The following is a 13450-nucleotide window of genomic DNA, read 5'->3' as shown; positions in this document are numbered from 1 at the left end:
GAAAAAAGACTGATTGTGTTACACTCTGTCAGAATTCTACTTAAAATCCTGATGAGATTTTCAAAAAAGTTTTATTTTCCCTTCTTTCCTATGGAACTACCACTAAACATCAGTAACATCTACCACAGCCAGAAGGAGCACGTTATCAATATACACAAACTTCATTTCTGTATGAGCAGAATGGAGGTTACAGGAAGGTGATTCACACACACATGAGCATAAGCAGAGAAAATTCTAGCAGCCCATTTGGGCAGGGTAAGTAAAGAATCAATTTAAAAATATGCAATAATCTACATGGCTGATTTGGAAATAAAAATAACCCAGCTTTGAAAACAGGTATGCTGCAACTCCTGTCATCCCAACAGAAATGCCAGAGCAGGGGATGGAGTCTCAGATATTTTCATCCATTTATTTTTTGCCTTTTAACTCCCTTTTCTAATAGAGCAGACCATGTTCCTCCAGGTAAAATATCCAGCTCTGCCTGTGGGGTAACAGATAACCTGAAAGAACTATGCCAACATTTGTGACACCACAATGGTTTACCCAGCAACCACACACTGCTACATGTTTTCTGTTCAGTCCCCCAAACTAAAATGTATGAAAGCATAAACGTTGGCAGAGTAATCTCCCAGGCTGCAGACAACCTCCCTGACTCTGCAAGCTGCATATTAAAATCATCACACACTGAGGAGTCCCAAGGCACACAGCCCAGACAGCCTGGGGGAGGGGACAGCTCCTCAGCAGAGCACAGCTGAAGGGAATGATGCTCAGCTCAGGAGCCACTGCACCTCTGGGACAGGGGACAGCAGTGCTGGACAGGCTCTGAGTCCCAGGGCCACTCCAGCTCCTGCAATCCTGCTCCATCAGTCCCCAGCAGCAGCTGAAATTCCCATTTTCCCTTGGAAAGCCCACCTCTCCCTGCCTGCTCCCATGCCATGAACATGCCAGACAGACCTACAGGGATCATGGGAGGTCCAAGAGGCACAGATTGACCAGCTCTGCTTTACAGTAAAGGGATAAAAATATTTTCCAGTTAACAATTCTAATCAAAATATTTACCAAAATACTTTTTACGTTACACTAACTGCAGTATACAGACTTAACTGTTTTTACTTCTCTGTTTGCAGATTTAGCACTTACCTTTATTGCATATAATGCTGGAGGGTGGGATGGATACTTTGCCTTTCAATTACCAGGGTGGATGTTTGAGTAACAAACCACTTAAGTTATTTTATATCAGCTTTAAAGAAATGCATTCAGCTGAGGTGGGAGCTGATCACCTGTGCTGACTAAACCTGCAGGAGGATGGCCAGAAGAGAAGCAGGCAGCAAAACCCACCCTGCTAGCATTTGTGACAAGCACAGCTCCCTGACAGCCCCTGTTGTTATTAAATAACAGCCATTCCCATACAGTGACCCTTTACCACACAGAGCAGAGCTCACAATTACAGCTGAATGTTTTCATTAGAAAAGCCTTTATACACAAAGCTTCTTGATCAAGTGCACATAAACTGGCAAGAGTTTATACATGTAAAATAAACACTAATAGCCTGTGCTCAATAGTCCTGTTCTGAAAAAAATTACCATAAAAGAACAACAACTTGAATTTGCAATAAAAACCTGCTCATTTCCCACCTCATCTAATTCTGCAGTGCTTCTCTCCAGCTGAACAGGAAGACTACTTTCATTTGTTTTCAAGTAATTGAGAAACATTTCAGGTCTTTATCAGCTCTCCAATCTCTCTTCTTTTCACATTCCCTAGAATTGTTGCCAACGGGGTATTTATAAAAGATCCAGCCTCACAAAAATACTCAGGCAAACAACGTTGCAGGGAAAAAAATAGAAACTGAAGGAGCTGTTATGTAGAGAAGATTTAAAGGGTTGGATCATTGTTAAAAAAGAGAAAAGAATTTGTTTCAGTGGATGTGAGGGAGCACTCCTAGCCTGGGCTCCAGCAGCAGCACATACCTTTCCCCTAAGGGTGGAAATAGGTGTTTATTTTGGAAGGGTTTGTGCTCCACATCACAAATGGAAACATTCAGCTGGGGCTGAGGCCTCAGAGCAAGGCTGAGCTGACAGCACACCACAAACACACCCCCACAGGAAACCTCCTTCCTCTTTCTTCCCTTCTCTTTCCTGAGGCCTCAGCAGAGACTGAACCTGCAGCAGCCCAGATCAGCTCAGAGCTACACAGACAAACCACACGAGTTCATTACTGGCCAGGACAGCAACTCCACCCCTCTGTGACACAAAGATCCATGAAAAACTAACCATTAATTGAAAAGAATTGGACCTTGGTCACAGGCTTCTAGCACAGAAGAAGCCAAGCCCTCCCTCCCTCTCAAGCCTCAGCACCTGGCCCTTCCTACCCACTTCAGCAAAGTGCCTTCTCCTCACAAACACTGCTGAGAGCAAACAGGGACTGCACAAACACCCTGCCCCAGCCAGCTGAAAAACAAACTGAAAAACCCTGCCACATCCCACCTGCACTTGTATGATTTCTTTTTCTCCACTAGGACCCAACTAGTGCAAGCACCTCTCACTGCCATGGCAACCCACTTGCAGAACTCAGTGACACACACATAAAATTAAGCAATTTTTTTTAAGTTACCACAAAGAGCTCCATTAAGCCATATTTATTAAGATCTCACCTACCAAAATCTACATTTTGCAAAATGTCCAGCTTTAATCTCTGATTTAATACATCCTGCTCACTGGCATGCATTACCTGCTGCAGTCCACTCACTGAGTTTTGCTGTGCCATCCTGTCATCAAAACTAATTTAATTGCTCTGTCCCAGATAGGAAATAAATTAACTAAATTCAATGATAATCCCTGTGTTGCCTTTTAGTTCTAGTAGCATGTGTCACTTATCCTTGAAAATGTATCCAAATAAAGCACTTGGTGCAGCATTGCAATAAAGTTTACAGTCAACTCTGAATATTGTAGGAGAAAAGCTCAGTCAGATTTTTCCTCTCATTAATTTTTGTATTAATATTTTATCTATTTTGATACATTCCTGCTACCCCTCATAAGCTCTTGCACATCCCTCCTAAAGATAAATGTAAGGAACTGCACTATAAAGAGGAAATAAAATATTTCCACAAAGCAACCTGAAAAGCAACAAGCATTTGCCAGACAAATGAAATTCAAAGAAGGGTCATTTACAGGACTGTAAATAACCCCTGGCCCTTGTCCTGAGCATGAACAGGAGGTTTGGTCTCTCTGTAGGACAGGTCCCCCCTTCCAGTGATGCTGAACCACAAAAAGCTGCATCACTGCATTTGAGATGAAACAATAAATGCCAAAGCTGCTTCATCTCTAACATAACTATCCTTATCCACTGCTGTCTTCTTCCTGATCCATCTTTTATAGCAATAGAAGATGCTTAAATACATGGATAATGTATTTATCTGTAATGTACCAACAGATGGAGAAATGCAGTCCCTGAATTTGAAAGAAACAAACTCACAAGCATACCTGAAAAACTGAGGTTATTAACTAGAAACACAAACGTGGCAGTTTCAAGCAATTAAAAGCAAAGCTGTCACAACACAGACAGAAATAGAAACATCCCACAGAGGGAAAGCAGAAGGTTCTGTGTCTCACTCGTAACAGAAATGAAGAGCCACTGCATTACCACGTGAAAATGAATTTAGTTACCCTGACAGCAAAAACATCTGCTGCTGAATTGTGATATTAAAAAGTCATTATAATCCATTATAGAACAGTGAAACCTTTTCACACAGAAATGAGCTGATACAGAGAACAAAACAAGCAATGCTGTGAAAACAGAAATATTTCATTTAGATAGAAATTGCTCTTATGTATCTTAATTCCAAGGTTTTTCATGTACTTAAGTTTTGGTGGGACTCACATACCTCTGCTCCCTTCTCCTGAAAGTAAATCCAGTGTTATACACTACATGAAATCTCACAGTGCAGATGCTACAGAATTCAAACTAAAACTTTCTGACCTCTCCCTTTCTACATAGGAAAAACTTAGAAATAAAAGGACAGAGTTTCAATAAATTACTGGTACAGTATCTTCATCATGCAGTTATTACTTATATTACTAAAGTAATATTCAATTTCTGCTGTATAAATCATAAGTGTTTGAAACATAAATAAACCATAAGTGTTTGAAACATAAGTTGTTTAGTCCAGCCCTTATGTTAAGCTTGGCTCTTCTCTAATTCTCCTTCTTTGGGACTCTGGGAAGCTCCACTTGCCTGAGTATTTTATATATTTATGCCTGTCTGTCACCTAATTACCCACCAAGAAATGACAATGCATTTGAGCTGGCCCAGAACTGAGACACAAAAAGATCTGTAAGCCATCAGATGCAGAAGAAAGACATTACCTTGCCTCTTTTCCTCACCTTTCTGAAAGGCACAGCTTCATTAACTTTTCTCCCAGGGAACCTGGCAGCCCAGTGCCCCCAAAAGGGAAGGCATTTCTTACCTCTGCTGCTTCCTGACCCTGCTGCAAAGCAGCTCCACTCAGTTCCCAGGCAGAAAAGCCATACAGAAAGAAAAACAGGCAGTGGTGGCAGCAGGGGAAATAGTTTCTTCTAAGCTCCATGAATTGAGTTTACACATTAAATTGAGTTGAATTGTGCAAGGGGAAAGGGGCAATTACTTGTCTTTGAAACAGATAAATAACTACTAACAACTAAATGGAAAACTGCATCTGTCTTGACAAAAGAGATGACACATGCTGTGTTATGGTTCACAGAAAATTAATCCATATATTCTTGTCAAAAGGCTGCCATAGAATACACCCAGCAAGATAAGCCAAAGCTTATGCTGAGAATCCCAACAAAACTTTAGGAACATAACAATCCTAGTAAGATAAACTCCCCTCATTAAACAGACACAATGAATAAAAAGTACAAGCACATTTTTCAAACAAGCTTATAAAAATATCAAACATTTCACAGAGAATAAACATGAATTTACCTTTGGTTTTTTGTTCAGCAGCCTGAAAGAAGAGAAGAACAAAACAAATCAACTACTTGTCAATACTGCAAATGATACCTAATAATTACAGGGCTGCAGGCCTAACTTTTTGCAGAAACTGCTCACATAAATCAGGCATTTGATTCATTTAAGGACTAGAGAATTTCAGTTTAACTCCATGTGACAGAAATGTCTGCCTGAAGCCAGAAGGAGATGCCAAAGAGGAAGGGTAAAGAGTGACTGGAGAGGGCAGCAGCCCCATCCACCACCCAGCCTTCCCTCTCTGGGGGGCAGAGGCTTCCTGGACCTTGAGCCCCCAGCAGAATTCACTTCTGTCACTTGGTCCAGCCTCCCTTTGAACCCACCCACACTACCACCTTTCACAGAAGACCTGCTTATTTTAGAATCTGTCTGGAATTTTTTATGATGCCTGATTTTTATCCTAGAAAAGACAGCCATCAATTCTTATTTCAAATTAAAACTCCCACAAGTGAAGCTGCAGCATCAGTAGCCAGAGCCACATTTAAAAGTGAAGGGATCAGTTCCAACAGGAACATGAACAAACCTTTTTCTGAGCACCTTCCTTCTTTTTCTTTTCTTCCTGCTTTTTCTTTTTCTTTTCTTCCATCAAATGTTCCTCTTCTTGTGTTTCTTGTTCTTTCTCCCTGATAAAAACAAAGGTTAGGAAGAGCTTTTCAGTAAGATGAAGTTTCTCTAGGAAGGTGAATAATCCATATTTGCATTGCTAACTTTCTACATCTTATGTCTAAAAAAGGCTGCTTCTAATGCTGCAATAAAAGCTCTAAAAAAGAGCTGTTCCAAAATTGAAACTCACAACAAATAAAATAGCAGGCAGTGAGAATTCAGAAAGGACAGATTTTATTTGGAACCTCTTTCCACAATCACTCATAAGCACTGTTTAATATTAGCATATTCTAGGGAAAGAAAGTTTGAAACTGGAAAAAAAAAAGGAACAAACCCAAGTAATTAATGCAAATTCTGCTGGCTTTCAGCAGCTGTGATTCACAATATACCTTGAAGATCATGAGCAAGTACATTACTTTGCAACTATTTTTCTCTTTTGGATCAAACACATGCTGCATTAATTTTCCATACACATCAATTTTGTTCTCAAGAGTTGTAAACTAAGGCCCAGATGAATTCCAATAATCATATTTTGTGCTCATCCTATAAATTCTAGCTGAAAAATTTGCATTAATTCAAAATAAAACTGTTCTAGTATCATCTTGATTAAAAATTAACCTGAATCCTTCCAAATCAAGAAGAAAACCTATCTGAAACCTTCCTCTCTCTGCTTCCTATGTCCATCACTGAAATAAATGGTTATAGCAATGACCCTCCCAACATCCTTTCCAATAAATACCAATGCAAATAATTCATTTACTTCTCTATAACTGCTTTATCTTCCTTGACAGCTCTTCAGGTCCTGATCATTTATCAGCCTTACAGATCTTCTGAGAAGGCTGTTTCTGATGGGCTGAAGCCATTACCATCACTATTATTAGATTCAAAGCCTTCCAATTACTCCTCAAGACCACTTTTAGCCTAATTTACTATTGCTTTACATTTTACTTGCCAAAGCCTGCAGCCTCCCTCCTTTTTCTTTGTTGTTGTTTAAAAAAGCTTTTTAGTTACAAAACTCTTTATTTTTGGTCACTATCTGTCAGACTGCTCTTTCCCTAAAGGAGAAAACAACCACAATTTTGCACATTGTGTCTTCAGACATTCCCCATGAAACATTTTGCCTCTTAACAAGTTTGCATTTTCCTACATAGTTTCCCTTTGTTATAAAAAAGGGAACATTGTAACTTTTAATATTTTGGTGCTGAAGAGCATTCTGGGATTTGGCTTTTCCACTTGCCTGAAAATACTGATCCTGGCCATGCAGATGTTTTAATGCTTACACAGATCCTGTGTGGAGCTCCAGACTAAATGAGAAGCAGATTCCCTTTCCTTGTGTCACCCCAAACTATAAACACTGCAGAAAGCAATTCACAGCTCTAAACTTAGGTGGTAGTGCCTTTTTAAGGCACTTTACAGCACTCAGGCTATTTACAGAAGTGAGAGATAGGGCAAGACCCAGGGTCTGGAACAGCAGCCAGAGGTTGGGCACATCTGGGAGCTCTTGGTGCACCACTGGAGGTCCAGACAGATGAAATGGCATTAATTACCTGGTTTTTAACCACTGATTCACCTTCTGTCATGGCCACAAATTCACCACCTGCTCAGCTTCTGCCAGGGGCCACCTTTTAAACCCTGTACTGTAAACTGAGGTTTGGGAAACATCTGCCCTTAGGAACTGCAGGTGGGGATTTGCATTACACTAAAAAAAAATGTTAAATCACACTTAAGACAAAGGTGCATGAAACTGTACTTTTAAATGCCTTCTTCTAGGACTTTGCAAAAAGTGATGACTTTGGTTGCCAAAAGAAACTGAGTTGAAACTGCAATAGCTTTGCCTTTATCCCTGTTAGCTCAGTGGAGAACAGAAGTCCCCAGGACCTCAGGAACTACAAAGAAACAACATCCAGTCCTTCATTTGCAGTGCTCCCTACCCAAGTCACAGCAGACTCTACAAAGGCCCTGTTCCAGTGAACTCCCCCAAGCTCTCACACTATTGCCAGAGGAAGTTCAGCTTTTTCTGGTTTTTGAAAGCAGGTGAATGAAACAAGTCCATGTAAAATGAGAAACTTTTTGGTTTCCTCTTGTGGTACTTAAGAAACCCCATGCCATTACTGCAATTCCAGAACACCACAGTTCCATTTAAATCCCCTTCAATACTCAGGGCAGTATTTAAAAACAAAAACAAAAAACCACACACAAAAACAAACCACCACCACCACCACTCTGCCTAACATGCAGAGTTTTCTTTAAGCTATAAGAGTACATATTACCCAACTTCCTTGTTAGGCCTCTTTTTTAATATCAAGTTCTTTTCCTATAATACCAGGTTGAAAGGGATCTTAAGGATTATCTGGTCCAACCTTTCTTGGTCCAGCCAAGCCTTTAAAGGGTTGGACACTTTCACCACTGCCAAAATCATTCCTTACACTGGACTCCACTATCAATTTTTGTTTCCAGGCAATGCAGTGGAATTTCCAAATATTCCAAATTTCAGGCCAGTGGATTTTCCAAATCCAAGAACAGCAAATATTTTGCTCCACTAAGAATACAACGTATTTTATTACCATATTAACACAGCAATTACAACACCAAGGTAGAAGTGCCACTCCTCACAGAAACCTGAGGTTTGGTTGTGGGGTTATTTTTTCATTTCTGAGATTAAAATAGCCTCGGATTAGCTGAGAAAATGATACTGCAATTTTTAATGGAGCTCAATTTTCAAAACTGATTTACATAATGACACTTCTGAATACATGTGCTTTAAATATGCTTAAAATAGAAATAAAGCTCTAAGCGGCCTCTCAGATGGCAACTCTTGCTGTCACTTTTAGGCAGAAATTAGTCATCTAAGAGCAAAACAAAAGGAAAACAATAAAAACATGGCTATATAAAGTTTGATTACGTTGTCAAAGGCACATGTTGCGGCTTTACTTCCTGAGCGACAATTTAATCTTTATTGCAGGAAACAGGCTAAAACATTTATGAATACAAAGCTCATGTTCTAAAGCAGGAGTGTCTCAGAATATCCCTGTAGGAGTTTGCCTTGTTCTTACATATGGATCTGAATGGGGAGGGATTTTTATGAGCAAGGAGTTTTACTACAGAATGAAGTGGTGTTTTCACAGGTTGCAAATTGCTTATGAAATCCAAGCCTAAGCCAAGGTTATCTTTAAAGTGCATGTGCTTGAGAGCTCTCTGAGAACAGGAAAGCAAGAGGAGCTGCAGGTCATGGTCACAACAACTCCAGCACTGTGGCTCTGGCCTGTCACTGCCTGCTGCTGAAAGGTTTATTAATCCCTTTAAAAAATTAACAAATCTAGGCTGATTTATTTTTTAAGCTATGTAAGAACTTGAGTGTTCCTGCTTCCACAGCTTAAGGCACAGCTGGTATTGTGGATCAGCACTGAGGGGACATTCTGGATGCATTTTGCAATATTCCTTTTGGGAACAGTGTTCTTCAACAACCTTCAGGTAGAGTCTTTTTGTATTATTGCCCACACAGTGTTTTAGAGTTCAGCAGTTCCTGCAGTAATTGAGGGCTAAACACAGACCTGTCTCTCTTGTCATTCCATGTCACACTGCTCCTAACCTCAACAACCTCATTCATTTTGTTGTATAAGCAAGATGCTGAAGGTTTATTTAATAACACAGGAAAACTGCCTTTTCAGCACAGCATTCCTAATCCCTGCCTACAGATGCCTTTGTCTGGTTTAGCCACCATACTTTAATTGCAAGATACCTCTTGCACCTTAAATCCTACTTTATGCTGGAATAAACTCCTCTGACAGTTGTGGAAGTCACTCTTACTGACAGAAATCCTACACCTTGCACACAGCTGCTCAAGCACTGCTCTGGTTTTGACTTTCCTCACCATACAAGAGGCCATTGTGTGTTCCTACACAGGCATTTTTCCTAACAGTGATGATGGGAGGGAAAATACTGGAAAAAAAGAAAATCTTATAACTAGAATTGTAAGGAACTGGCAAATAATCATCCAAATGCAGGCTGAGGAGGTTTTATGGAAGGAATTAATAGATCCATGCATTGTTACAGGTGATAACAGATAACAGAGGGTTTGGACAGCACAGACATGAGCTCTCAAAGACAAGTTCTCCAAATCTGTATCATACAGTTTCAAACAAAGAGGAAGAAAATGACTACTTAGGAGATTCTTCAGGATCTCATTGTAAGAAAGAAGTGGCTGAAATTTTGAGGGTGGAAAAGAGCTTGAAGGGTGGTGATGAAATGGGATTAAAAATTAACATCAAAATAAGAGCATCAAACTCTGGAAAGGCAGGCTTTGATTCACTCAGGACACCTGAAATACTGTCCCATATGAAGAGGCAGGTGCTGTTTCTTGGAAGTCACCAGGAATTTAAATAACAATGCAGATACCCACACGTACAGCAGGAATCCTACACAAAGCAAGAGGTCACCAGAGCATCTGCAATCCTTGCTTTCACAAGTGCTGGAACAGATAAACTCAAATTCTGGATTTGCCTATTGCTAATTTTGTTTCCTGCTTCATCTTTGCACGGTCCAGCTCTGTGACCTTTGCAGAGTAAATATGGGTGAAGGGAAGGAGCTGGTGTGACTGGTAAAGTGCCAGCTTTGTTCCCTTGATATCCAGGCTCAGTCATTAATCAAAAAGAGTCAAGCTGGTCCCTAATTACAAGCTCTCCACTCAACTCAAAAAAGAAAGCAGCATGCAAAACTAGGTCAAATAAATAAGAAGGAAATATGGAAAAAAAAAAAAAAAACAACAGTGCAAACACACAGGGACAAACTGAGAAAAGCCAGACAAATATGAGCAAAAAGCAACAACAAACCAACCTTTAAGTGCTTCATCAACATGCAAGAGGAAATATTAGTTTTGATTCTTGCTGGGGAAGGGGGAGCAGTGCCAGATGACCCTGTGAGGGCTGAAGTGACAGTACTTTTCTTTCTGTTCAGCCCTCCCTAAAGAGGTCAGCAGGGAACAGATGGCCAACAACGGCCGCGCTGCCGCGGAGCCGCAGTGACGACACCGATTTCTGCCAGGGATTTCTCCCAGGGATTTCTCCCAGGATTTCATGGGCTCTGGCCAAGCTGGTGCAAAGCACCCACAGCCAGGCTGCTCCTGCTCACTGTCAGGATCTTTACAGCTGCTCACAGTGACCCCGAGAGGTGTTTGAAAGTCTCTTTTCCCAGCCTGGTGCTTGAAGAAGGAGTCAGGGCTCTTCATTTCTCAGTCTCAAGGTTGTTTATTGTTTCTTATCTATAAAATTTTTCTCCTGCCCTGCTGAGGTCTGTCCAGCAGGACAGTTCCAGACACTCTGCCTGCCCCCAGGGTGGTGTTATGTCTTTATACTAAAAACTACATGTGCAATGTTTACAATTGCTTCCCAATACCTATCACCTATGTTAGACAGTGGTTAGACACTGAGCTTCTACTCTAAACCAATCCAAAAGTGCCAACATCACAGCAGAAGATGGAGGCCAAGAAGAAGAAGGAGAAAGGCTGGACACACCCAGATCCCCCCATCTTGCCCCCTGAATCCCCATTCTAGAAACCCCAAAATCTACTTTTTCACCTTGTGATAAATTCACTATCATTCTACTTAATTTGCCATAGTTTGCAGATCTTCATCTAAGGTTGGTAACTTGCTCCATGGGTCATAATCAAACCCACAGGCATTTTTGGGCTGGAGTGTGGGAACCTAGAACACCTCCATCCCTGCAATGGTCCATTCTGGCTTCCTTCCCAAAGCTCTGATGAATATATAGCTCCAGCATGTGAAAACTTAGGGTACAGGGAATATTTTGAAGTACTGGTTTTGATTTTTGCTTATAGAGAGGGCTACTAAGTCTTTGAGATAGACTAGAGTTTACTAGAGTGTAAAACAGATAATAGAGAACAGTGTAGTTTGTTATTAGGTGAGTGTAGCCATGATATTTTCTGAAAAATCCTTTCCTTAGGATTTTTTCTCCTGAGAACCTGAGAGGCCTCAGGAACAAAATGCAAACAATGGTTATCTGCTGCTGTGGAATGCAACAGGTGCATCTGGGATTGGTCTCATGTGGTTGTTTCTAATTAATGGCCAATCACAGTCAGCTGGCTCGGACTCTGTCCGAGCCACAAGCTTTTGTTATCATTCCTTCCTATTCTATTCTTAGCCAGCCTTCTGATGAAATCCTTTCTTCTATTCCTCTATTCTTTTAGTATAGTTTTAATATAGTATATATCATAAAATAATAAATCAAGCCTTCTGAAACATGGAGTCAAAATTCTCATCTCTTCCCTCATCCTAAGACCCCTGTGAACACCCTCACAGGTGAGAAATTTAAGTTTTAGGATTTTTAGTATAGACATAAATAGGAAGTAAGATGGAAGCTTTTAAGTGTTGTCTTTGTCTTCTTCTTACAGTGCTTTTCCTGTGCACTAAATCTAGTACAGGCAATGTACCAAAACTTTTCATAAGATAACAATGAACAACAAATTGAACTTTTCATAAGATAACAATAAACTACAAACCAAAGACCAAAAAGGTCCCACACATCTCCTTCCTAACACAAAACTGTTACAAAAAAGTTTCCCCCATCAAGAGAATCCCCTGTGGAGCCCAACAAGAGGAGCAAACAGCCATAGAGGCAAAACACTCAAGATGTGTTTAAAAACCCCTTTTCCCAAAATCTGAGGTGATTTGGCTTCTCAGAAAAACTCACATGAAATGGCAGGGATGAAAATGAGATAGAGCTGAACATTTTGCTGCCACTCCAAAGAGGAAATCAGGCCAGCAAAGCAAGAACAGCTTAAAAATTCCTGAGAGAAATGGGATGTTCCCCCCTGGCTGGGCCTGCTGTCATTTTACCACATCTAAGTCACTGCAGGTTACCTTAAAGCACGAGCAGGTGGATGGATGGCACTCTGGAAAAGCAGCAGATGGCAAAGACTGTGCACACAACTTACAAGGAAAGAGAGAAAAACATCAGCAAGAGCTAACAAGGACTTGTGGAGGGAAAAAAAAGCCTGATTTTTTTTCCCACAGCATAGTCCCAGGTATTTTTGGAAAAGATGAAAGAGAAGCAACTAAACTACATAACTGACTTTTCAATCCACATGGAGATTTTTGTTAGTAAGAATATGATTGCTTTATTATTTCATAGTTTTAAGAACTATTATGTAGTAATTTTAAGGTACATAACAAAATTACAATAAAAACCCACAAAACCCCTCCCCCAAGGCAGGGACCTGATGAATTTCTGTTGCAGTGTGCCACGTGTCCAGCAGTAAAATTTTAATTAACCACTTTACTGCTGGAAAAATGTGTCTCCACTTACTTAGTTTCCAGAATATATCAAGTCATGGGGCTGGAAAATAATTAAGGAGGGACAACATTCAGAACACCCTGATGAACTCAAAATGCAGAAAAAAGGCAGAAAATCAGTGAGAAAAAGCAGAGGGCACCATGTTTGGCAGGAAAAATCCTATATAAATGCAGCAGAGGGAACAAATGGCAGAACACCAGTTTTAGGGAGACAAACAAGCAGGGGCTACAGTGGATTTCACTGCAAAGGCAAAGCAACCACATCACAGATGGTCAGAAATTCCTTAGCTGATGTGCTGTGTCCAGTTTGGGGCTTCTACAGCAAGAGAGACACAGGTCAGCTGGAGAGAGCCCAGAAAACAGCACCAAGGACATCAAAAAAGCACAGGCCCTTGGAAAAAACTTCACTTCATCTAAAGAAATGGCAACCCTGTTATTCAAAAAGGTGTTAAAGACAGGGGTAGAGAAGCAAGGAGTAAAATCTTTCTCCTTTAGCTGTGGTAAGCAGCACTGAATTTATATTGCAACAAAGATTTGGA

The 13450-nt window shown here is 40.6% G+C and overlaps 1 protein-coding gene across 10 annotated transcripts in view; it reads right to left on the bottom strand.

Moving 5' to 3' along the window:
* Window positions 1–13450, bottom strand: part of TNRC6C (trinucleotide repeat containing adaptor 6C) — a 112642-nt gene that overhangs the window by 85239 nt on the left and 13953 nt on the right. For all 10 annotated transcript variants that reach the window (XM_071452851.1, XM_071452848.1, XM_071452853.1 and 7 more), the window contains 2 exons: window positions 5525–5624; window positions 4960–4981 (listed from right to left, as the gene is read on the bottom strand). In XM_071452851.1, the coding sequence (XP_071308952.1) occupies window positions 4960–4981; window positions 5525–5587 (85 nt within the window). In that variant the 5' untranslated portion in view covers window positions 5588–5624. The remainder of the gene's footprint in view (window positions 1–4959; window positions 4982–5524; window positions 5625–13450) is intronic.

This window comes from Agelaius tricolor, unplaced genomic scaffold (genome assembly GCF_023055355.1).
Source record: "Agelaius tricolor isolate 1412-34295 unplaced genomic scaffold, bAgeTri1.0.p SCAF_35, whole genome shotgun sequence".
NCBI classification, from domain to species: Eukaryota; Metazoa; Chordata; class Aves; order Passeriformes; family Icteridae; genus Agelaius; species Agelaius tricolor.
This window is presented reverse-complemented; position numbering and strand designations above follow the sequence as displayed.